General features: G+C 50.7%; 1 protein-coding gene across 4 annotated transcripts; it reads right to left on the minus strand.

Annotated features, from left to right (window-relative positions):
- Nucleotides 1-974: 974 nt before the first annotated feature.
- Nucleotides 975-24,342, minus strand: RFC2 (replication factor C subunit 2). Of its 4 annotated transcripts, XM_070231733.1 has the most exons (12): nucleotides 24,153-24,302; nucleotides 16,960-17,377; nucleotides 15,133-15,202; nucleotides 13,382-13,423; nucleotides 12,973-13,079; nucleotides 10,593-10,694; nucleotides 9,518-9,618; nucleotides 5,812-5,969; nucleotides 5,541-5,606; nucleotides 4,061-4,141; nucleotides 2,710-2,823; nucleotides 975-1,344 (listed from the first exon to the last, which is right to left on the minus strand). In XM_070231733.1, the coding sequence occupies exons 6-12, from the start codon at nucleotides 10,661-10,663 to the stop codon at nucleotides 1,234-1,236; spliced, it is 702 nt and encodes a 233-aa protein (XP_070087834.1). In that variant the 5' UTR covers nucleotides 10,664-10,694; nucleotides 12,973-13,079; nucleotides 13,382-13,423; nucleotides 15,133-15,202; nucleotides 16,960-17,377; nucleotides 24,153-24,302; the 3' UTR covers nucleotides 975-1,233. The 4 variants fall into 4 exon arrangements, 3 of the variants coding, with proteins under 3 accessions (XP_070087834.1, XP_014585417.2, XP_070087835.1); XR_011424623.1 differs by lacking the exon at nucleotides 16,960-17,377 and having other exon boundaries at nucleotides 1,961-2,823; nucleotides 24,153-24,311; XM_014729931.3 differs by lacking the exon at nucleotides 16,960-17,377 and having other exon boundaries at nucleotides 24,153-24,342.
- Between the last annotated feature and the right edge of the window lie 696 nt (nucleotides 24,343-25,038).

Below are 25,038 nucleotides of genomic sequence, written 5' to 3' on the forward strand. Positions count from 1 at the left end.
AGAAGTCAGGACAGAGGGGCAGAGCCGAGAGCCGAGAGCCAAGCTCGGGCTGGGCGAGGTCAGGGAGCTCTCGGGGCACACGGGAGGAGCCCCAGGGCAGGAGGCAGCGCTCCACCCAAGTCCGTTTCAGTCAAAGCTTTCCGGGCAGCCACCAATGGGGGGATGCTGAGTCAGCCCACCCCCTTCGACACCATTCTCAAATGACACCAAGGATCTGCTTCCGAGCAACCCCGAGGTCGAGGTCGGGCAGGGCGGTGGGAACAGAGCCAATGAGACCGGCCCCCCGCTGGGAAAACTGTTGGGGTGGACGGGGATGTGCGAGGGCCACTTTATCATCCTCTCTACTTTCACGTACAATTGATATTTTCCACAATTAAAGGAGACAGTACTTGTGGGGAGGAAAAGGCAATCCTACAAATTAATACAAAATTTCCTGGGGAACTCTAGAGCAAGGCGCGCACACGGCCACGCAGCAAAGGCGAGCTGGGGGAGCGCCCGGCTGCCTCCTCAGGGAGGCCGGCAAGGCCCTTCTGGAGGCTCAGGGCCCGGGCTGTCCTGAGAGCGTATCCAGGAGTCTACGCAGTCAGTAAAATACAGCAGACCCTGCCCTCGCCCCCTGGAACTGTCCCCCAGACTTCTAGGAAAGTGAGACTAGCTTGTCCAGTCTATTATCTAAGTCACCTTTTTTTTTTAAACACTTTAAAGATTTTTTTTTTTTTTCCTTTTTCTCCCCAAAGCCCCCCGGTACATAGTTGTATATTCTTCGTTGTGGGTCCTTCTAGTTGTGGCATGTGGGACGCTGCCTCAGCGTGGTTTCATGAGTAGTGCCATGTCCGCGCCCAGGATTCGAACCAACGAAACACTGGGCCGCCTGCCGCGGAGCGCGCAAACTTAACCACTCGGCCACGGGGCCAGCCCCCTAAGTCACCTTTTGTACTTGGAGGACACCAGGGACACACACAGAGACAGGAAGCTGGCTTTCCTTGCAGCCTTGCATTGTCCCCTATTGCCAACAAAACTGCATGACTTTATTAGCTCAAATGCCAACACACGCCCGGATCAGATGCCATGCCCTGGAGGGGCTCTGGGCCTTCCCTCCCTCCACCACGCCCGTGAGTCTGAGGCCGAGGCGCATCCACCGCGGGCGGCTCGGGCGGCGATCTCCCACGTCAGAAGGCTGCGCTCCGCCTTTCCACGAGGAGGATGCTCGTACCCAGCCAGCGAGCTCCCGCCCTAGCTGGCCACCGGGGCCATGGTCTTCTGACACAGCCGGGCCAGGAGCCCCGCCATCTGTAGCAGGGAGTTCACGCCGTCCGCTATTTTCACGTGAGTGTATCCGATCTCCTGGAAAACAAATTGGACCCCGACCTGCTTCACAGTGAGGGGGGTGCATCGCCTAACTCCGAGCTGGGGGTAACACAAAGCTGATGCCAGGGTCTCAAACTCAAAACTGGAAAACGAACTCTGAGTGGTAATGAATCACGTTTCACTAAAATTCAATTTAGTTCCTAAAAGGATATTGGTATTTCTTTGTAAGACACTGCTATGAAAATACAAAACAAAAACCAAAAACACAGCCAGGCTTGGAGAAAATATTAAAGTATTTATAAAACACATCTGATAAAGGACTTGCATTCAGAATATATACAGAACTCTCAACTCAGGAATAAGAAAACAACCCAATTAAAAAATGGGTTGACTGGAACAGACACTTCAGCACAGAAGCTGGCAGATAAGCTCATGAGAAAGTGCCTGAGGTCACTCGTCACTGGGAAATGCAATGAAAGCCACCCTGAGCCCATACACACGGTCGGAACAGCCAAAACCCGCTGAGCAGTGCAGGCACCGGCGAGGACGCGCACGGCCTGGGACACTGGCGCGGCACCGGCAGCAACGCACACACTCCCGGCGCTTTGGAAAACAGGGCGGCAGCTGCTTCTGAAGCTAAAGCTCCACTTACCGCTCAACCGAGCAGCCTCCCTCCTGGCGCTCTCCCGAGAGAAGCAAGAACGCCTGCCCAAGTTCACAACAATTCACGAACACAAACGCTTATAACGGCTTTCTTCAAAGCCATCAAAACCTGGAAACCCAAACGCCCTTCCACTGGTGAACAGACTGGTCCGTCCACACAGTGGAACATGACTCAGCAACAGAAAGGATCCGCTGACAGAGGCGACAACGGCACAGACAAGTCTGAAATGCCTGAAGCTGCGTGCAGGGAGCCAGACTCAAAAGGCTATGTTCTGCCCAATTCCATTTCTGGCATTCTGGAAAATTCTGCCCCCAAACGGAAAATAGATCAGTGATTTCCAGGTGCTAGGGGAGGGGCTGACTGCAAAGGGGCACATAAATTTGAGGGGATGACAGAGTTCACTCCTTGATGGTGGTGTGTTTACAAGACCAAATTCTTTTGTCAACAGAATGCACCTAAGAAGCTGAATTTTACTCTAGGTAAATAATGCCTCAATTAAAATGACCTTAAAGAGAAATAAACAAATTAATCTCCACTGAAGAGAGGCATCTAAGGAACAGCAGGTCACCGACTGGCAGAGGCGGCTTAAATGAGCCACCAGCCCCCAGGACAGCAGCCCCTGCCCCCACCATCGACAGGCACTTACCGGGCATCTCCCAGGTGCCAGGCCTGTGAGCAAGACAAGGCCAGCTCGGCCACACTCCCGAGGAGAGCAGCGTTGCCCTGCTCTCACTCACCTTAATAAACTCCAGTTTCAAGTATTCTGCCATTTGGAAGGTTTTACACACTCGAAAAATGTTGCCAATGATGTCCTCTGGGGAATAGCCGAGATGCCACAGGTGCGCAAGGATCTAGACGCGAGAAGGTAACTGTGAACACAGGACGCTGTGGGAAGACGAGGCCAAAGCCTCGCCAGTCCCGGCCTGTCACAAGCTGGGAACGGGCAGATGGTCCCAGACAGCCCAAGCGATTCTGAGAATGAGCTGAGCCCCTCGGAGCTGTGGGCGGGCCACGCCCTTCAGGTCCCGAGGGGCAAGTGAAGCAATTTTCCCAGCAGGCAGAAACAACATGGCAAACGTTTCAGAACCTGCTGCAAGATGGTCTACCACCACGTCCGTGTAATGTCTACCCAGGGCTCTCAGAAAGCTTTCTCACTCATCCCAGGGAGGAGCCCGGAGAGGGAGCTGCAGAGCCAGAGACCCGCTGTGCCTTCCCTGGCCGCAAGCTAATGCGCCCCCTGCAGGGCAGCCCCAAGCGGGGCAGGGATGACAGCGGCCCCAGCCTCTGGCCTTCTCTGCCCCAGGCCCTTGCTCCCACCCCCAGCCCATAGGGACCACAGGGCCTGCAGTCAGTCGTCTTGCCTTTGCTTTAGCACTGGGGTGCCTTCGGTTGGGGAAGCTCTGTGCTCATAAATCTGCAGGCCTCCATCAGGCCACATGCCAGCTCTCTGCCAGTCTCCCTGCCTCACACTCCAGGTTCACAGCGGGGCTGGCCCTGCCCTAAACCCAGATGGCTTCTAGCTGAGTTTGGTAGGAGCAGGAGGAGGGAAGCCTGCTGTGATCAGACCAGTGGTCTTGAATCATGCCGGTGCCACCATGTGGACTTGATGGTCACCTGAACCCCAGTGACGCCCACTGGAGCCTGCTCACAGGACTGGACTCTACAATCAGGCAAAGAAACCCCCAGTCCCCCTCTCTTGGCTGACCAGGGACTGCGAGTCCCAGAGCCCACTCCCACACCCCTCAAAGGATGGAGAGGGCCGTTTCCCCTCGACAGAGAAAGACGCCACACGGCGACGTGAGCAGTGGGCTGGCTGTCCCCGTGTCCTGGGGGCAGTTCCCCTTGTGGAGAGTGTGATGACAGCAGAAGGGCAGGACTTGGAGGTGAGGGTCCCCTGTTCTTGAAGAGCCATCCAGGGCCAGGAGTTCAGCCTCCTTGAACCCGTTTCCCATCTGCAGAGGGCACTCAACTCCGAGCACCATGCCAGGAACACCGAGCAGCGGTGCCTGTGGAGCCCGGCACCGGGAGCGCTGCCCTGCCCTGCTCAAGAGGCGGAGGCCCCTCGGGGTTCAGGAGGGCGGGGCGCACCTTGTACGCTCCGTCAATGTCGGCGTTCACGCAGTGCTGGATCATCTCCTTCACCAGCAAGGGGTGCGGCTCGTCGCAGACCTGCCCAAACCGCAAAGAAAGGCCCATCAGGGCTGAGGGGACAGTCTTAGGAGGAGCCCTGGCACCCGACTTCTGGGCGCTCTATACAACCAAGTCCTCAACTGGCTTTCTGCATTGAATGCTCCAGCAAACAGAACCGGATTTGGAAACATCGCTCTCATCACCAAACACGCCAGCAAATAGAGAGCGGTGTCACCCTACTGCAGCGAGGGAAAGCTTCCAACCCATGATTACAGATTCTCAAACACAGGGCAAGTTGACAAGGGCCAATGGGCCATCTGTGCTGGTGGCAGCTGTAAGGCTGTTAGTCACCTGTCTCAGATCGCCTGCAGGACCACTTGCCCAGAACCACTTAGAATCCACCAAGAATTGCCAGATCTGTGGGGCCAATCTCCCAAGTGGAAGAACAGGGGCCCTCAGGCTCAGCGGGTCAACCTGGCAGGAGCCTGGAGCGGGGGCGGCTCTGCCTGAGCCCAAGGGCTGCCTCCCGTGCGCTCCCTGCACAGCCTTAGGTCCCGCCCCCTGGCGCACATTGACACTGAAATCAAACAGAAGCTTCCTAGAGATGCTCCAGACGGCACCTCGCCTGCCCGGCCTTCCCTTCCCAGTTCCATTCCTGCCCTCGGAGGTCAGGCTTCCCCAGCCCTCCAAGCCTTGCTCCAGGACGAAACTCCACCCCAACTACCACCACAGGTGCCCACACGAGCCCCCTGCCCTCCATGTCCTTAAACACATCACCACCAAGGTCTGAGCAGGGGCCTTCCACACAGCTCTTCACTGTGAACTTGCTAAGAGGAGCTACAGACCGAATGCACGACGGCCCGACCCAGTTTCTCCCTAAATCAGGGGGAAATCGGTCTCCAAAATGGCACTCAGACACCAAGCTGCTGGGATGTGGCAGCCAGGTTCCAAAAGAATTCCCGAAGAAAAATCCCTCACCAATGTGAGAGAGTGAGAGTCTTTTTCCTCCATGTGGCTTTGAAGAGCTTTGCTACCCGCCCTGCTGGCTGTGACGTGGGGACAGAGCCACCTCAGGGTGGGGAGGCCGAGAGGAAAGGCTGTGCTTCCTTCTGCCCTCTAGCAGCTGGGTTACCTCGGGCAAGCCTTGGAGCCTGTTTCCTCAGCCACAAGATGCGGAGAGGACGTCTGTGTGCAGGGATGTTGTGAGCATCAAATAAGACCCAGGGGAGGTGCCCAGCTCCAGGCATGTGGCAGGGATGATGACAGCACTTCCATCTGTCCACACACACTGGTGGCACCCAGAGTCCCTCCCTGCGGAGGTGGCCCCAGCCCAGCGGCAACGGGGTCTGCCCCTTCTTCCAGCCCGGCCCACCTCCGCCCAGCCGGCCCCAGCGGATGACACGGCTTTAGCAGCCGGAGCCCCAGCCAGCTTCTGTACCTTGAACACATTCTCACTGTTAATAAAGCCGAATCCCGAGAAGGTCGACTGCAAGTTGTTCAATGCCTGTGGAGGAACAACATGTCAAGGGTGACTTTCCACCCGGCTGTCCCCACCCCTCCGTGGAGTCTGAGCCACGCACCCCTCCCCGCAGGCCTGTTCTCCTCGGGCCACGGCCCCACCAGCATGCTGGGTCAGCGTCCCCACTCCGGCTGCACCATCTGTGCAGCGGTCACCTTCTTCTTGCCCCCAAATACAGCCCGGCACGCACCTGCCTCATGTCTCCCTGGGCGGTGAAGACAATGGCTTCCAAGCCATCGTCGGTGTAGGGCACGTTCTCCTTCTCGATTATGGTCATGAGCCGCGCAAGCACCTGGGCATCGGTGAGCTTCGTGTAGCGGAGGACAGCGCACCGGGACTGGATGGGCTCTGCGCGGGACAGGAGGGTGAGGCCCACGGCAGAGCACGGTCAGTTCTCAAGTCCCAGGAAGCAGCCGCATGGTCACATGGTCCAGCCAGGCCGCATCACTCTGTGCCCCACAGGCACTAGCCAGTGACTTGGTCATTAGGCCCAATTTCAAAATATCAACCAATAAGCAAAAAGAGGCCCCAGCCAGCACCCCCCGGGACAACCTTGGCTAGCCACAGATATCCACGTGCCACAGCCCGCAGGTGAGTCAGCACTGGCCCAGGTGGACGCCAGATCACAGTGTGTGCTGGACATCTGGCTGGTCATGCCCCAGCAGTCTGGGGTGAGCACAAGACACGTGTGCAGCTTCTTTAACGCTCCCCGGGAAAGTCTGACCACAGCCAGAGCTGAGAAGCACTAGGCAGACGGACACAGGATTCCAGAAGCCCACCCTAACCCTCGGGGTCGACTATGACAAGCGCTTCCCCGTGAGCTCAAGCACCATCGGTCTCTCTCTGACCCATCCTCTGCTCTGCCACCACACTGGCGTTCCTCACAATGCTTTGCTCTGTCACCTCCTCCTGCCAGGGCACGCCTTCAAGAGCCCCACCGTCAGTGCAGTTGGCTCCGAGCCTGGCACGTACAATCTCCGCACAGCTTTCCTGTCTCTACTCCCCTTAGCCACGTCTGGAGCCTTGTCTCCTGGAACAAACCGACCTGCGCCCTCCTGGCGGGCTCTCCCCACCTCCCCACCGAGGACGTCCTTTTCACTAGTTTTTCCCATTTAAATTACAACCATCACCGGAAGCTCCCCTCGAACCTCCTCCTCATGGAGCCGGCCCCGATCTCCCCAGACTGAGGCGGCCTCCCCACCTCTGTCCTCACACACTTTGAGGAACACATTCCTGTTAGTTTATCTGCATTAAAGAAACCAGTTACCTCCTGAGGTGCTGGGGACGCGGGGGACAAATGTTATGACAAGGTCCTGGCTCCTCACAGCTTAAGCTTACAGGGACAGAAGGAGGCATGAACAGGAAGTCATGACGCAACGGGACAGGCCATGCCAGAGGCTTCTAGGAACAGCCCTGGGGCCCAGGCCAGAGAGCGATCAGCTCAGCCGGGTGCAGGCGAGCTCTCGGTGGAGGCGAGTTCTGAGCTGGGTCTTTAGGGGATGAGTCTCCAGCCTGGAAAGGCAGGAGGAAGAGCACGTTCAAAGCAGGCGTGATGCAAGGGCTCAGGGGATTCAAGCACGGTGACATGCTGAGGCTGCAGTGCATGGAGAGAAAGGAGATGGGGCTGCGGCCCCGGGATCCTGTGGGATAGCCTGGGGCACACGGCCATGCAGGCACCCAGAGACCACTGGGGGCTTCCGCAGGGAGTGGCAGGTCAGACTTGTGCTGAGAGGACCCTGGCAGCCAGCTGGTGACTCAGGAGCGAGAGGAACCTGGGCAACACTGCACCTGAGAAGGGGACAGACAGTGCAGCCAGACCTGAGCGAGAGAAGCGGCTGCAGCTTGAGACACTGGGGAGGCCGGATGACCCTGGATTTGACTTTGGTGAGGAGGCCGTGGCGGTGAGCAGAAACAGGTGGACTTGAGGTGGCTCGGGGTGCTGGCTGGGGGCCCCCCCATCTGTGCGTGGGCTCCTGCAGGGCACGGACAGAATCTCGCAGATCTGAAGCCTGAGCTGAGCCCTGGGCACAGAATGCGCTTGAGGTCTGTCCAAGGGACGAGACTTCCCAGAGAGCAGCCTTCCGAAGAGTTAGTCCATTGCAACTTCCCGAACTCAGGAAGCTCCACGATGGACCCACTTACACATGTGCTTCCTCAGCACACACAAGAGAAGGATTGATGGTTTAAAACCAATTACTATTCCGAGGACACTAGAAGTTTCCTTTCAGGGGCCGGCCCGGTGGCGCAGTGGTTAAGTGCATACGTTCCACTTCGGGGGCCTGGGGTTCGCCGGTTCAGATCCCAGGTGCGGACATGGCACCACTTGGCACGCCATGCTGTGGTGGGCGTCCCACATATAAAGTGGAGGAAGATGGGCACGGATGTTAGCTCAGGGCCAGTCTTCCTCAGCAAAAAGAGGAGGATTAGCGGCAGATGTTAGCTCAAGGCTAATCTTCCTCAAAAAAAGAAAAAAAGAAGTTTCCTTTCGTAGATTTTTCTCTCTTGAGAAGCTGAATTCACAGAATTTAAATACCCATCAGAACAAGGCAGCCACAGCCTTCCTCAGAGAAAGCGTGGCTCCCTCTCACCTGTATGACCCCAGGAGCCAAGGCCAGGGTCAGTTACCAAGTTTAAGATCACCTCTGCAGGAAGCTGATCGTGAGCCATTTCCACTAAAGCTAAAAAATGAATCTCTTTAGGGTTTCATTCACGGGCTTGCTATATCTCTTAGGAAATTAAAAGAAATCAGAACGCTGTGTCTATCTGAAACGTTAACGGAAAGGGAGGGCCAGAGCTTTCTCCACTGACAACAGCGCCTCCTATCACTAAACAAACTCGTCTCCACACAGCCCTGCACCAAATGCACTCGGGGAGGGGCCTCAGGTCTCAGTGCTCCTGCCCTCACACACGTGTGCCCCCCAGGTAAGGACACAGGCCAGCCACACCGCACAAGCGGAGACCTCCGGCCGTTCCCTCCACCACACCCAGGGGTTCGGAAGGTAGAGCATGGCTCCCATTAAACTGTACGTCCCACACCAGCACGGGGCCGACGCTTACCGAGAACAGAGGAAATGCATGACCATCTGGGGGAAGTAAAAGGACACAACAGTCTCAGTGACACGAGAGCCCACTGAAGCTGGAAACCATGACTACAGGGGCATCACGGTGGGTGACAGGCTTGTCTGCAACAGCGCCCACTGGCCTGGGTGAAGCCAAGTCGATGGCTGAGCTCACATAGGCCGGGGGTTAGCAGGGCAGACAGTGGGACAACAGAGCTGTGAGAAATGGTGAGAGAGAGACAAAGCTGGACTGTGCCGGCAATCTGCGTCAGAAAGGGAAGGATGCGAGACCAGCAGGGAGTTGAAACTGAGACCAGAGGCTCAAAGCAGTGAGGGAGCCACAGACTGCTGGGGGCGGGGCGTGCAAGGACAAACGCCAGGTCAGAGAGAAGATTAACATGCAAGGTTTCACAGGTGACACAATTCCTGGTAATAACAAAGCACCGTGTGCAGACACAGTGTGTGCCAAGTGCTCAGAACACACAGAGTGCAGGAGCACTTCTGGAGAGGGCCAGTGACCATGGCACTGTGCACAGGATACCAAAACGTCATGTGTGTCTGTGCTGGCGCAAGAGTCACACAGGCCTGGGGTTCCAATCTCAGCTCTTCTACTTGCTGTCTGACTTGGGGCAAACCACTCACCCTCTCTGAGCTCCAGTTTTCTCATCTCTAACATGCAGCTAATAACACCGAAGCACAGAATTATATAAGGTTAAATGAAAAAGTTGATTATATAGTGCTCAGCCCATGGCAGGCAACCCAAAAGTCCCTATTCTTCTGCTAAACAGCCAACACGAGCACCACACGGGCCCAAAGCTCCCCAGAGCTGACCCTCACCTATGATTTTATCTGATGCATTACAAGCAAGAGCAAAGCGGGTCGTTTTGGAGTAGATTTCCATGGTTCTCCTCAAGGCTTGCTGGGCTCCATCGGTCATGCTGAGAAGAAAAACACAAGGGAGCAGTTTGCAGCTGGAACCCAGGGCCCACTGGACACAAGCCCCTCTCTATCGGCCTGGAGCCTGAACTCCCAACAGAGGATGCTCAGCCGCTCTGCAGGACCCCGCCTGGGTCTCACACGGGCAGGCTGCTCCCACGCCCGGAGCCGGGCCCTGCGGCCGGGCTACCCGAGCTCCCTTGCAGCTCCTTCCTCGGTTAGTTTGGGACCTTAGGCAAAGTACCTGAGCATCAGTGTCATCCTCTGTAAGGAGAGAACAATGCTACCTACCTCAGAGGGTTGTCGGGACAATTAAATGAGACAGTAACATGTAAAGGGGCCAGCAGAGTGCCCAGCATGATGGAAACGCTTCCATGTAAGAACCAATAAACGTCAGCTGCCATTTTGCTTTAAATAGCGCTCCAGTAAAATGGTTAAGGTGCAGCCTACCAGGGAACGTAACAGAACACAGAACACTGCTTTTTACAGTAAAAGGACAAACCAGGACACAAAATTATATATGTTATGATCTCAACTATGCACAAGTGCATAGTATACAAAAAGAGGAGATGACATAAGCAAGATATTGACAATATTTTCTAGATTTTCTTCAAAGAACGTGAATTACTGTTGTCTTTTTTAACATCATTAAGATTTTTTCATTTATACTGGCAATGGTTGTACAACGTTGTGAATGTGCTGAATGCCGCTGAATTATACACTTTAAAATGACGAAAATGGCTAGTATTATGTGTATTTCACCACAATTTTACAAATATTTAAATTACTCACAGAAAGGAGACTGATAGAAACACATTAACCGACTCTGCGTTTTAAGGCTCGGGCCCCCACTGCGTGGCTTTTGAAGATGCTGTGCAAACCCACCACGAGGGTCCAGAAAGCCTCTCCTCCTGACTTAACAAAGGCGCTAAGAGGCGTGGAGAAAGGTCAAAACGCGTCTGGCAAAGCCCCGCACCTGTCGGCTTCGTCCAGGATGATGATCTTGTGCCGCCCTTTGGGAAGCGTGACTTTCTGCTGGGCAAACATTTTGATTTTGTTCCTCACAACATCAATGCCCCTGAAACAATAAGCCAACATTTCATTGTCACCTTCTGAGACAAATTCGGTCACCTCCACAGGGACTTTACCCTCAGCACACCATCATGGACCCAATTTTAGTCTTTAAGTTACTTTTTTGGGCAATTCTATCTCTTTATAAGGATTGACATTTCATTACTTTCCTTCTTTCTTGGAGGTCTTCTGAAGAGCAAAAAAAATGTACTTGGGGCCGGCCTGCTGGTGTAGTGGTTAAGTGTGTGCACTCTTCTTCGGCGGCCTAGGGTTTGCAGGTTCGGATCCCGGGCACAGACCTATACACTGCTCATCAAGCCATTCTTTGGTTGTGTCCCGCATACAAAACAGAGGAAGATGGGCACAGATGTTAGTTCAGGGACAATCGTCCTCAAGCAGAAAGAGGAAGATTGGCAATGGATGTTAGCTCAGGGCCAATGTTCCTCACCAAAAAAAAAGAAAAGAAAAGAAAAAATTTATTTACTTGTTTTGGTAGAACAAAACTCATTTTATCTTACAATTACCATATGGGTCTATTGGACCCTTTCATAATCTAGGATATAGTTTGAGATCTTAATGATCTTATTCCTCCTATATCTTGAAACTAAATAGCAATTTCATCATCTTTGTAACTATTTCATCATTACTCGTCAATTAATCCCAACTACGTTAAAAAAGACTAAAATAATAAGAAAATGAAAGAAGGATGGGATTGCCTAGAAGAATGATGCAACAGTGGGGAAAAAAAACCCTGTCACTACTGCCTCATCCTTCAGCTTTTCTGTTTGTTTTGTTTTGCTGAGGAAGATTGGCCCTGAGCTAACTTCTGCACCAGTCTTCCTCTATTTTGTGTGTGGGTCGCCAGCACAGCATGGCTACCAATGACTGGTGTAGGTCCACACCTGGGATCCGAACCCGGGCTGCCAAAGTAGAACATGCTGAACTTAACTCCTAGGCCACAGGGCCAGCCCCATCCTTCAGCTTTTTATTGTGTTGCTTGAGGTACTGCATTTCCTCCTAGAAGATATAAAAGTTCAGATACACCATCTTTGTTGTCTTTCTTAAAGCTTTCATCGACCACAGCTGAAACTTCAAAACTTTTCATTTTCCTTTCAACCCAAAATATCAAAAAGAAAAAAACTGACAGAGAAAGGTTTTATAATTATTAGACAAATCAGAAAATGACTGCAGAGACAAGCAGCAGGACTCTGAGCTCTAATGATGATGGAGAAATTGATCATACAAACTATGAGTTTCAGATGCCAAAATCTTGCATGGATTTTCTTAAACTTAAGAATCAAGGGGGGAACCACATATTTCTTAGGACAAAAACTAAATCCGTTTTCATCTATCACTCCCCAATATCTTATGACAAGAACTTGGACCACCTGGTTCTGCCGAAAGGACATGTGACAGCGTCCTTTCATCGTCTACGATGTTTGTAACCAACATTCACAGGCAGTTTGTAAGTGATCAGAAGCTGAAGCCAGGTGTGTACATAAAGGTGACTGGAAGGAAACAGACAATACACAAATGGAAAAAAAATCATTGTGTTGATCACTCTAATAGGTGCAAAATCTAAAATATTTTGCAATTATGGGGCACCAGTTTTCAAAAATAGTGAGGGTGATGAAACAAGTGTGCAAAGAACAAGAGGGAAGGATAAGCTAGAATGCATGCGCATTTGCTCTCTGGAACCAGCATTTACAAAATGGGTCAACTGCAGGCTCATGCACGCCAGCTGATGGGCAGCTGTTGCAGTTGAAGGACACCGACCCTTACAGGTATACAGGAAATGGTAAAGAGCTGAGAACCTCGCTCTCAAGGAGTAATCAAAGGCAGAAAGTGTAGACATTTTACTCAACAGATCCTCATTTCATAATCCTCTACTAGTTCACACCTAAAAAGTAAGCCAGCACCTCACATCCATGAGGATGGCTGCTAACAACAAACCAGAAAATAACGAGAGTTGGAGGATGGAGAGAAACTGGAACCCTTGCACTGTTGGTGGGATGCAAACTGTTGCAGCCACTATGGAGAACAGTATGGCGATTCCTCAAAAAACTAAACACAGAATTATCAAACAATCCAGCACGTTGACAAGCAAGCGATTCCTTTTGCTGGGATCCTCTTTCACTGGGAGGATTAAAGGGCATGCAAAGCTGGCAAGACAGGCTCCAGGACACCACAGAGCTGAGGACAGGCCGCTTCTGTAACAATCCGAAGTGTGAAACGCTTGCCACCCTCCCAGCCCCGCTCCCAGGTGTCCTCGCCCCCAGGTGTACCTGTCATTTGAAGCATTGAGTTCCAACACAGCATCCTTGAGCGCGGGGCCCAGCAGGGCTCGAGCCAGACACAGGATGCTTGTCGTTTTGCCGGTTCCTGGGGGGCCCTGGGAACAAGATCCCAAGTAAGTGCTTGAAGCCGAAAGGACAGAGCCGGACTCACCGCAGCCCCAGCTCACCGCTCACCACTGTCCACACTCGCCTCCCCATCAAGCCCCGGCCCCCCTACAGCACACACCAAATCAACACAGAGACCCACCCACAACCAGCCAACCTCCCCTCTGCCGAGGGGAACGCCCAGCTCGGCTCTGGCACTAACAGGCCTCTCCAAGGAGGGAGCTCTGTGCCCTCCAGAGGGCAGCGAAAACGAGAATCCGTGATGGGCAGCACGACCAGGATGAGTACTTACAGCGATGATAATATTGGGCACATTCCCTTCTCTTGCAAAGACCTGAAGGAAGAAATGTTCATTAAAACTGGTGAATCTGTAAACCCGAGGAGCCAGGGCTCCCCAGCCACACAGGCTCGTGCAGTAAACATGGCTCCGAACAGCCCCATATGGACGCCCCATGGAACTCTTGCCTCAGCATATTCAAACCCAAATCACGGTTCTGCCCTACAAACCTGAGGCCCCGCCCACATTCCCCCTTCCATGGACTGTCAGTCAACCCTACCACCTGCCTGGAACGTGGGGGCCATCCTGCTGGGCCTTCACCTCCCTTCAGCCCCACTGCCCCTTCCTCAGCCCACTGTCTCTTGCCTGGACCACTTTCAACGGGCTATTAACTGGTCTCCTGACTCTAATCTTGCCCCATTCCGATCCATTTCCCATGCTGTCACACAACCAATTTTCTAAAATACACATCTGTTACGACATTTTTACCTGACTGAACCCCTTAGATGACTCCTTACTGCCCTCATCGTGAAGCCCAAACTCTTACCAGTGGCTCAGGAGGCCCTGCCCAGTCTGGATCCTGCCCAGCTCCCCAGCACGTTTCTCACACATCCCAGCACACAAACTCTACAGCTGCGTTACCCACTGGGCTCCGCGGACCAGCAGCATCACATCCCCTGGGAGTGTGTCAGAAAGGCAGAGCCTCTGGCCCCACATGAGAATCTGTATTTTAACAAGATCCCAGGCAATGCATACGGCCATCAACGTCTGGAAAGCACTACTGGGTACTCCAATCAGGTGGCATTTTCCCCTAACAAGCCAAGCTCTCTCACCTCCGGGCCTTTGCACAAGATATTCCTGCTCTCCCATCTCTCTAGCCCCTGCCCCCCAAGTCTGGCTAACTCCCACCCACTTAGCATTGATGTCACTTCTTCCACTTGGCAAGAAAGACGCTGTGGGCAGGCTGACTCTCCTCCTCCGTGTGCTCCCGCGCCACCTCTAGCAGAGCACCTATCATACTGCCTGCTCTGCTGACTTTAATGCCGCCCACACCGGCAGGGGCTGCATCTACTCTCCTCACCATGACAGCACCAGCTGCTAACACCGCACATATCTGGCCCAGAGAAGATACTCAAAATCTGTAAATGAATAACTACCTTGGTAGCCATTAAAGTCTAGGCCCCAATTACTGCAGAGTGATTACTGCAATTCAGGTCTCAAACAGCTGGGCTTGTAGACTCTGCCGAAAGACCTCTGGGGCTAGGAATTCAAAGCTCACTCTAGTGTTGCACAGTTCTGCTTGCTCCCGTCCTTGTCACCCTGAAATCTACTGCCTTGTCACTTAGTCCCTCTAGGCAGGGGTTGACAAACCATGATGGAGGGGGAGGTGGGGGTATTGGTGGTAATCCAGCCGGAGGCCTGTTTTTATAAGCCCCCTAGCTAAGAAGGGTTTCCACATTTTTAAAGGATTGTTTAAAAAATAAACAAAGGATATTTGACAAAGACCTTACACGGCTTGCAAAGCATAAGACATCTATTAATTGGCCTTTACAGAAAAAGCTTGCCACCCCCACTCTTGAAGAACACAAACAAGTCTGATAACGCCTCTCCAATAAGCCTCCAAACTAGATGTCTCCCAGGCCCTCAATTCTTCTGGATTCATGGCTCGCCTCCCCCTGTCATGGCTCTCTTCCTCCAAATGCGTCAAGCTTATCAAAGCCGAATAATGTGCGATGTTTAAAATCATCTTTTAAAACGTCACTCACCTCCAGTCTGCTCACAGTGTCTTCATTCCCAACAATTTCATTCAACTTTACTGGTCTATATTTTTCAACCCTGTTTTTAAGAAGATGCATAAAGATGTTGACATGGCTATTTTCACACTACCCAGAAGAAAGCCCTGAAGGGCAATCCTGAAAGCTTTGTCAGAAGATAACATACATCAATAAATATATACCAAATGGTTGCAGGTTTCAAATTTAATGAGGTGCCCAAGTGCCGTTTGAAAAGTTAAGTGCATGAGAATTACACACCAAAGGCTTCAAACCCGCCACAGCAGAGAAACACCTGTTGTTGCTGGAGAAGGGCCAGAGCAGGCCACCTGGAGCAATGTGACACTGGGCAGCAACACAGTCTGCCCGTCACAACAGAGGTCCGGCACACACGGCACTGACATCATTTGATCTGACAGACACAGGTGCAAGAGAGACCCCTTCTCATGCCTTACCTGCCAGTTTCTGCAGACTTGTGCCAGGTGCACAGCAGGGCTGGCTAGACAGAAACCACGGGCCTATGTGTGATCCTACCAGGCTATGTGAAGCGGACAGGCTAGGGGCCCATGCAGACCAATACTTCTCTCTTCCAAATGAATAAGCAAGCTATGCTATGAGAGAAAATTCCTTTCTTCAGCTCTGAGAACAGAAGCGGAAGAAGATTTGCAATGATCTGACCATCAGGACCTCCTCTGCCCTTTATTATAGCCCCTGATGTACCATCAGCTTGCACCCCCTACAGGTACTGGTTCTGCTCCAGAAGCAACTGCACGCAAACAGGCTTGTCTGCCAGACACTGCAGGAAATAGAGAGACAGCTCTCCTCCAAGACCAGCAGATGGAGCGTGCTTGTTCCTACTCCTTTATTCTCCATACTCAGCCGCTTCCAGATGCCAAGCACTACGCAAGGAGTCAGAGATCGCGAGGAGTCAGAGATCTCAAGGGGAGGAAAGTAGAAGGCACAGAGAGGAGCAAGACATGGTTCTTGCTCTAAAGGGCTTTGCCATTAGCAAGGAGGGAGAGCTTAGCAAATCCTTCAACAGTGCTGAACTGATTATACAAACCAAGGGCTGAGGAAGCCCAGGCCAGGGGGAGATGTACCTCCTGGGAATGGTTAGGAGCGGAAATTTGAGCTGGACTTGGAACAAGGCAAACACACTGCTCCTTCAAGGCCCTCCTAGTCGCTCCCCGTGCCTGGAAGCTTTCTCCACCTAGCACCCGGCCTACTCCCTGTTTTCAGGTCTTTGCTCAATATCATCTCATCAGAGGCCTCCCCTGACCTCCAGAGCTATTTACTCCACAGCACCTGTCACCATCAGATATACTTTACATCTACTTGTTTATTTTTCACTTTGGCCTTCTCTATCAACGTAAGCTCCAAGACAGCAGAGTTTGTTCTGTGTACTGAAGTACCCTAAGCATGGAGAGCAGTGTTGTGCAGGAAAAACACAACGCAAGCCACATACGGAATTTTAAACTTTCTGTGAGCCACAGTATAAAAGGGAAAAAGAAAATGAGTGAAGTTAATTTTACTAATATAATTTGCTGAACCTAAAATATTCAAAATATCATTTCCAAAACGTAATCGATATAAAAACTAATGAGGTTTTTTTATACTAAGTCCTCGAAATCTGATGTGTATTGTACACTTAACCCATCTCAATTCAGACTAGCTTCATTTCCCACGCTCAGCAGACTCATGTGGCTAGTGACTGGGGGACCGGATAGCGCAAACTGCGTTCCATTGAGGTATCTGCTCTCGCCAAGAACAGGGTGGGCTGGAGGGTCAGGAATACACAGACGACAGGGAGTAAACCATTACCACGCGCCGTGGAGGGTTCTCAGAGGTGCGCGCGGGGAGCAGGACCAGAGTGGCGCGCCTGCACCACACCTGTGCCAGTGGCAGGTGACTTCCTAAGTCACTGTTTGCTCCTAGCTTCCCAGGATGCTGCTGTTTAAAAAGAGCATGCAGGGAGGAATTCCAAGATGGCGCCGTGAGTAGTCCTCTTTGTCTCTCGCCCTTCGAGTCTACAATTATTTGGACACTTATCGCTTGACAAAGGATATCCAGACAGCATCTCAGGACGTCTGAGACACCCACGCGACTATACATCGGAAGGCGGACGGACTTTCCTCCGGGAGGATGTGGAAATAGGTGAAAACTCTCCGACCCCGACGGGCAGCCTAGTACCCGCAAGCGGCTTTCTTCCAACGGACGCCCCCAGAGGATCCACACACATCTAGGGCAGGAGCGAGAACACAACAGAGGAGCGACGGTGGAAACAGGTGACCAGAACCCTACCTAAACCCCCTGCAATTACTCCTAAACGCAGAGGGAAACTTTGGAGTTGCACACCTGAGCCCGCGGGGAGAGTCTCTCCCCGCCATTGGCGGGGAGACCCAGCCTGGTGCTCGGGGCGCCCGGAGGGTCCCAGAGAGAGACACGGAGGGCACGGAGGTCTCCCAGCTGCCGTTGCCCGCCCCGTGGGACTAGGGATTGCCGGAGATCTCGGAGAGGACCGGGGCGGGGGAACTTTCAAAGGCCGGTTCGGGCGACCCGGAGGGGAAGCGCTGGAGCTCCGCCCGGCAGCAGACAAAACTCTCTGTCTGCCATTAGCAGAGGGGCCACGCTGAGCACTCACGGCTCCGGGAGAGGCCCGGAAAGAAGCCCAGAGGGCGGGGCGACCCCCAGCTGCCGTTGCCCGCCCCGTGGGGCTAGGGATTGCCAGAGATCTCGGAGAGGACCGGGGCGGGGGAACTTTCAAAGGCCGGTTCGGCGACCCGGAGGGGAAGCGCCGGAGCTCCGCCAGGCAGCAGACAAAACTCTCTGTCTGCCATTAGCAGAGGGGCCACGCCCAGCATTCAGAGCTCCTGGCAGAGGCCCGGAGAGAAGCCCAGAGGGCGGGGCGACCCCCAGCTGCCGTTGCCCCCCCGGGGAGGCTAGGGATTGCCGGAGATCTCGGAGAGGACTGGGGCTGGAGAGAGTTCCAGAGACCCAGCTTAGTAGCCTAGGGGGAAACCCTACAGGCTCACAGAAGCCTTAGGGAAAGCCTCTGCACAGCACCAGTAGAAGGCACCCAGCCGCCAGCCACAAGGCTGGAAGACCCCAGGGCAAAAGCAGCATAGCTAGGTGTACTAACCACAGACTGTAGAAGATGCCAATAGCTCTCCTGCGACCCATAGAGGACAAGTGAGATTTGGTGGGTGCCGACAGCAACGGAGCGACAAATATAAGTGATCCCACCCCTGGCCGCTGGAAAAGCCCATAACACCGTTGCAGACCCCAAGGAGAGAGCGCATCTAGGTGGGCAACAACAGTAGGCACCTGCAGCCTGAAGCCCCCCGTGACGGCCTCCACGGCAGAGGAGGGAATCCAAAGGGCCACTGTGGCTACGAAGAGGGGCCCAGGCCCAGTTAGCAACTACGGACAGGGTTCCTGGTTGGTGAAGTATAAACAGCTGCTCCCCCCACTGCAGCAGCTGAAACAAGTGAAAGGAGCAACTAAACTCTATCTCCATGCGGAGGCACAAATCAACATCATCAAGCAATATGAAAAAATACATTAAATCTCCAGAACAGAAAGAAAGTAACAAATACACAGAAAACAATCCCAAAGAAAATGAGATATATAACCTAAATGATGATGACTTCAAAACAGCCATCATTAAAATACTCACTGAGTTAAGAGAGAATTCTGACCGACAACTCAACGAGTTCAGGAGCTATGTCACAAAAGAGTTTGATACGATAAAGAAGAACCAAACAGAAATATTGGAAATGAAGAACACAATAGAGGAGATTAAGAAAAATCTAGATGCTCTGAACAGTAGGGCCGATAATATGGAGGAAAGAATTAGCAATTTGGAAGATGGCAATATAGAATTGTTGCAGGCAGAGGAGGAGAGAGAAGCAAGACTTAAAAGAAATGAAGAAACTCTCCGAGAATTATCAGACACAATTAGGAGATGCAACGTAAGGATTATAGGTATACCAGAGGGAGAAGAGAAGGAGAAAGGGGCAGAAAACCTATTCAAAGAAATAATGGCTGAGAACTTCCCAAATCTGGTGAGGGAGATGGATCTTCAGGTGACAGAAGCCAATAGATCTCCAAACTTTATCAATGCAAGAAGACCAACTCCACGGCATATAGTAGTGAAGCTAGCAAAAGTCAACGACAAGGAGAAAATATTAAGGACAGCCAGGCAAAAGAAACTAACCTACAAAGGAACCCCCATCAGGCTATCAGCAGATTTCTCAGCAGAAACTTTACAGGCTAGAAGAGAGTGGAACGACATATTCAAAAATCTGAAGGACAAAAATCTACAGCCGAGAATTCTCTACCCAGCGAAAATATCCTTCAAATACGATGGAGAAATAAAAACTTTCCCAGATAAACAAAAATTAAGGGAGTTCATTGCCACAAAACCTCCTCTTCAGGAAATCCTCAGGAAAACCCTCATTCCTGAAAAATCCAAAAAAGGAAAGGGGCTACAAAACCAAGAGCAGAGGAGATAAGTAGAAGGACAACAACAGAGAGTAGCAGCTCTACATCAGAACAGATTAAACCATGGGACGAGAAACAAAGGAAACTGAAGAAAACCGGAAAACAAGACACAAAATGGTAGTGGTAGGCCCCCACGTCTCAATAATCACTCTAAATGTAAATGGATTGAACTCCCCAATCAAAAGACACAGAGTGGCAGGATGGATCAAAGAACAAGATCCAACAATATGCTGCCTCCAGGAAACACACCTCAGCCCCAAAGACAAACACAGACTCAGAGTGAAGGGATGGAGAACAATACTCCAAGCTAATAATGAACAAAAGAAAGCAGGTGTCGCTATACTAATATCAGACAAGGTAGATTTCAAAGCAAAACAGATAAAGAAAGACAAAGAGGGACAGTATATAATGATAAAAGGGACTCTCCAGCAAGAAGACATAACACTTATAAATATATACGCACCCAACACAGGAGCACCAAAATTTGTAAAGCAACTCTTAATAGAACTAAAAGAAGACATCAACAACAATACAATAATAGTAGGGGACCTCAACACACCATTAACACCAATGGACAGAACATCCAGACAGAAAATCAACAAGGAAATAATAGAATTAAATGAAAAATTAGACCAGATGGACTTAATAGATATATATAGAACACTTCATCCAAAAACAGCAGGTTACACATTCTTCTCAAGTGCACATGGAACATTCTCAAGGATTGACCATATTTTGGGAACCAAAGCAAACATCAATAAATACAAGAGAGTTGAAATAATATCAAGCATCTTTTCTGATCATAACGCTATTAAACTAGAAATCAACTACAAGAAAAAAGCAGAGAAAGGTGCAAAAATGTGGAGACTAAACAACACGCTTCTCAACAAACAATGGATCATTGAAGAAATTAAAGAAGAAATCAAATATTATCTGGAGACAAATGAAAATGAGAACACGACATACCAAATCATTTGGGATGCAGCAAAAGCAGTCCTAAGAGGGAAATTCATCGCAATACAGGCTCACCTCACTAAACAAGAAAAAGCTCACGTAAGCAACCTCAAACGACACCTAACAGAACTAGAAAAAGAAGAACAAACAAGGCCCAGAGTCAGTAGAAGGAGGGAAATAATAAAAATAAGAGCAGAAATAAACGATATTGAAACAAAAAAGACAATAGAAAGGATCAATGAAACAAAGAGTTGGTTCTTCGAAAGAATTAACAAAATTGACAAACCCCTAGCCAGACTCACCAAGAAAAGAAGAGAGAAATCGCAAATTAATAAAATCAGGAATGACAGAGGAGAAATCACAACAGATACCAATGAAATACAAGAGATCATAAGAGAATACTATGAAAAACTATATGCCAACAAATTGAACAACCTGGAAGAAATGGACAAATTCCTAGACTCCTACAATCTCCCCAAACTGAATCAGGAAGAAATGGAGAATCTGAATAGACCAATCACAAGTAAGGAAATAGAAACGGTAATCAAAAACCTCCCCAAAAACAAGAGTCCAGGACCCGACGGCTTCTCTGGAGAATTCTACCAAACATTCAAAGAAGACTTAATACCTATTCTCCTCAAACTGTTCCAGAAAATTGAGAAAGATGGAGAACTCCCTAACACATTCTATGAAGCCAACATCACTCTGATCCCCAAACCTGACAAGGACAACACAAAGAAGGAGAACTACAGGCCGATATCACTGATGAACATAGATGCAAAAATCCTCAACAAAATTTTGGCAAACCGATTACAGCAATACATCAAAAAGATTATACACCATGATCAAGTGGGATTTATACCAGGGACACAGGGATGGTTCAACATCCGCAAGTCAATCAACGTGATACACTACATCAACAAAATGAAAACCAAAAACCACATGATCATCTCAATAGATGCAGAGAAAGCATTCGACAAGATCCAACACCCATTTATGATAAAAACCCTCAGTAAAATGGGTATAGAAGGAAAGTACCTCAACATAATAAAGGCCATATATGATAGACCCACAGCCAACATCATACTCAATGGACAAAAGCTGAAAGCCATCCCTCTGAGGACAGGAACAAGACAAGGGTGCCCACTTTCACCACTCCTATTCAACATAGTTCTGGAGGTGCTGGCCAGAGCAATTCGGCAGGAAAAAGAAATAAAAGGAATCCAAATAGGTAACGAAGAAGTAAAACTCTCGTTGTTTGCAGACGACATGATCTTATACATAGAAAACCCCAAAGAATCCACAGAAAAACTATTAGAAATAATCAACAACTACAGCAAAGTAGCAGGGTATAAAATTAACGTGCATAAATCAGTAGCATTTCTATACACTAACAATAAACTAACAGAAAAAGAACTCAAGAACTCTATCCCATTCACAATCGCAACGAAAAGAATAAAATACCTTGGGATAAACTTAACCAAGGAAGTGAAGGATCTATACAATGAAAACTACAAGACTTTCTTGAAAGAAATAGGCGATGACATAAAGAGATGGAAAAACATTCCTTGCACATGGATTGGAAGAATAAACATAGTTAAAATGTCCATACTACCTAAAGCAATATACAGATTCAATGCTATCCCAATCAGAATCCCAAGAACATTCTTCACAGAAATTGAACAAACAATCCTAAAATTCATATGGGGCAACAAAAGACCGCGAATTGCTAAAGCAATCCTGAGCAAGAAAAACAAAGCCGGCGGAATCACAATCCCCGATTTCAAAACATACTACAAAGCTACAGTGATCAAAACAGCATGGTACTGGTACAAAAACAGGTCCACAGATCAATGGAACAGAATTGAAAGCCCAGAGATAAAACCACACATCTATGGACAGCTAATCTTCGACAAAGGAGCAGAGGGCCTACAATGGAGAAAAGAAAGTCTCTTCAACAAATGGTGCTGGGAAAACTGGACAGCCACATGCAAAAGATTGAAAATTGACCATTCTTTTTCACCACACACCAAAATAAACTCAAAATGGATCAAAGACCTAAAGATTAAGCCTGAGACAATAAGTCTTTTGGAAGAGAATATAGGCAGTACACTCTTTGACATCAGTTTCAAAAGAATCTTTTCGGACACTGTAACTCCTCAGTTGAGGGAAACAATAGAAAGAATAAACAAATGGGACTTCATCAGACTAAAGAGCTTCTTCAAGGCAAGGGAAAACAGGATTGAAACAAAAAAACAGCTCACTAATTGGGAAAAAATATTTACAAGCCACTTATCCGACAAAGGGTTAATCTCCATAATATACAAAGAACTCACACTGCTTAACAACAAAAAAACAAACAACCCGATCGAAAAATGGGCAGAGGACATGAACAGACATTTCTCAAAAGAAGATATGAATACGGCCAATAGACACATGAAAAGATGTTCATCATCGCTAATCATCAGGGAAATGCAAATCAAAACTACACTAAGATATCACCTTACCCCCGTTAGATTGGCAAAAGCATCCAAAACCAAGAACGACAAATGTTGGAGAGGTTGTGGAGAAAGAGGAACCCTCATACACTGTTGGTGGGAATGCAAACTGGTACAGCCACTATGGAAAACAGTATGGAGATTTCTCAAAAAGTTAAAAATAGAAATACCCTATGACCCAGCCATCCCATTACTGGGTATCTATCCTAAGAACCTGAAATCAGATATCTCAAGAGTCCGTTGCACCCCTATGTTCATCGCAGCATTATTTACAATAGCCAAGACGTGGAACCAGCCTACATGCCCAGAAACTGATGATTGGATAAAGAAGATGTGGTATATATACACAATGGAATACTACTCAGCCATAAAAAAAGACGAAATTGGCCCATTCACAACAATGTGGATGGACCTCGAGGGCATTATGTTAAGCGAAATAAGTCAGTCAGAGAAAGACGAACTCTATATGACTCCACTCATAGGTGGAAATTAGTATATTGAGAAGGAGATCTGATCGGTGGTTACCAGGGAAAAGGGGGGGTGGGGGGAGGGTACGGAGGGGGAAGTGGTGTACCCACAACATGACTAACAAAAATGTACAACTGAAATCTCACAAGGTTGTAATCTATCATAACATTAATAAAAAAAATAAAAAATAAAAAAATAAAAAGAGCATGCAATAGTGAGAAGGCGGCGCTTTCTGCAGGCAACCCCGAGTTCCGATCCTGGGCCCGACGCTTCTCGCAGAGTGACCAGCAGCGTCGCCCCTGGTACAGCGCCCGGCACCACAGTGGGTGGTCTCGGGGGCGGCTACTATCACAATAAGCATTGTTCTGACCGAGGCCCTGCTTCCAGAGTTCAGACCGGTGGGTCGAACCCAGGTGGGCTCCGCGACCCGCGTCCCTCGCCTTCTCCACATCATCATCTCCTCGACGCCACCCTGGGCCTCCCGTCCCACTCAGGTGCCTCTCCAACGAGCTCCAGTGTCCCCCGGGACACGGCAGCCACTTGTCCGCCCATACGTCCAGAGCACCCATCCTTTAAGCCCTGGGCCCTCACCATGGCAGCTCGTAGTGGCCTGCGCTGCCGGGGGCTTTGCCGGGGGCCGGAGCAGGGTCCTGGGCCCCGGGCTCGGCCGCTCCACCGCCGCTCTCCCGCACCTCCATTCTCCCGCCGCTCTTCCCGCCGCCCGAGGCCCCGCCCCGTGACGCCATCACGCAAGCCCCGCCCCTGTCCCTGAGGGACGCCGGGCGCGAGCGGAAGCCGTGAGCCCGCCCCTTTCCGCGCCTGCGCAGAGGGCCCCGGCGTGGCCGGGCGCCCGCTGGTGGAGGCCGCGGTTGCTGTGGGAAACGTGGTGTCCCTCCCGCCCGGCAGTGTAGAGGAAGAGCGACCTGACCGCGTCGCCTTCCGAGAAGGAGGTCACTCCAGGAAGGGACGTTCGGCGGTTTTCTCTGTGTTATTTGCCTGGAGGCCCCCTCCGGGTGGCTGGTCGGGAACGGCTCGCCGTGGGGGGTGGGAGCATCCTGCCCGGCGCAGGGAGGAGCGGGGGCCTGCGGGCGGTCCGTCCACATGCAGGGCCCGCGGCGACGGAGAAGGGGACCGGCGCCCAGCTCCCCCGATTGCTTAGAATGTCCAGCTCTCGTTGGGTGCCGCTCCTGCGCCCTGGAACTTGACGTTTATTATCCGGGGAATTGGTACAATGCTGCAAGATGAGGCTTCCTCCCGTTTTGCAGAGGAGGCAGCTGCCCTTCTGTAAGATGTGACTCAATTTTATTCCAGAGAAATAGGCACTTCATATTCACAAATGTTTTGAGCCTTCTTTTGGGCTGGTTTTCTACCTATGGAACTAATCTTTCCTCCCATAGCCCAAATATCATAATAATAACGAATACTAAATAAAAATAGTGAATAATGACTATCATTTACTATGCTCTTACTATGCACT

This window comes from Equus caballus, chromosome 13 (assembly GCF_041296265.1).
Source record: "Equus caballus isolate H_3958 breed thoroughbred chromosome 13, TB-T2T, whole genome shotgun sequence".
Taxonomy (NCBI): domain Eukaryota; kingdom Metazoa; phylum Chordata; class Mammalia; order Perissodactyla; family Equidae; genus Equus; species Equus caballus.

Bases quoted from the DNA above. Each gene is read 5' to 3' on its own strand.
- RFC2 (XM_014729931.3), bottom strand. From the start codon at position 24,307: ATGGCGTCACGGGGCGGGGCCTCGGGCGGCGGGAAGAGCGGCGGGAGA. The intron at 5,607-5,811 runs GTGCGTGCCGGG...GTTCCTCCACAG, and splicing joins CCCAGGGAGACATGAGGCAG to GCATTGAACAACTTGCAGTC. The intron at 1,345-2,709 runs GTGAGTGAGAGC...TTTGTTTTCCAG, and splicing joins TGAAACTGGAGTTTATTAAG to GAGATCGGATACACTCACGT.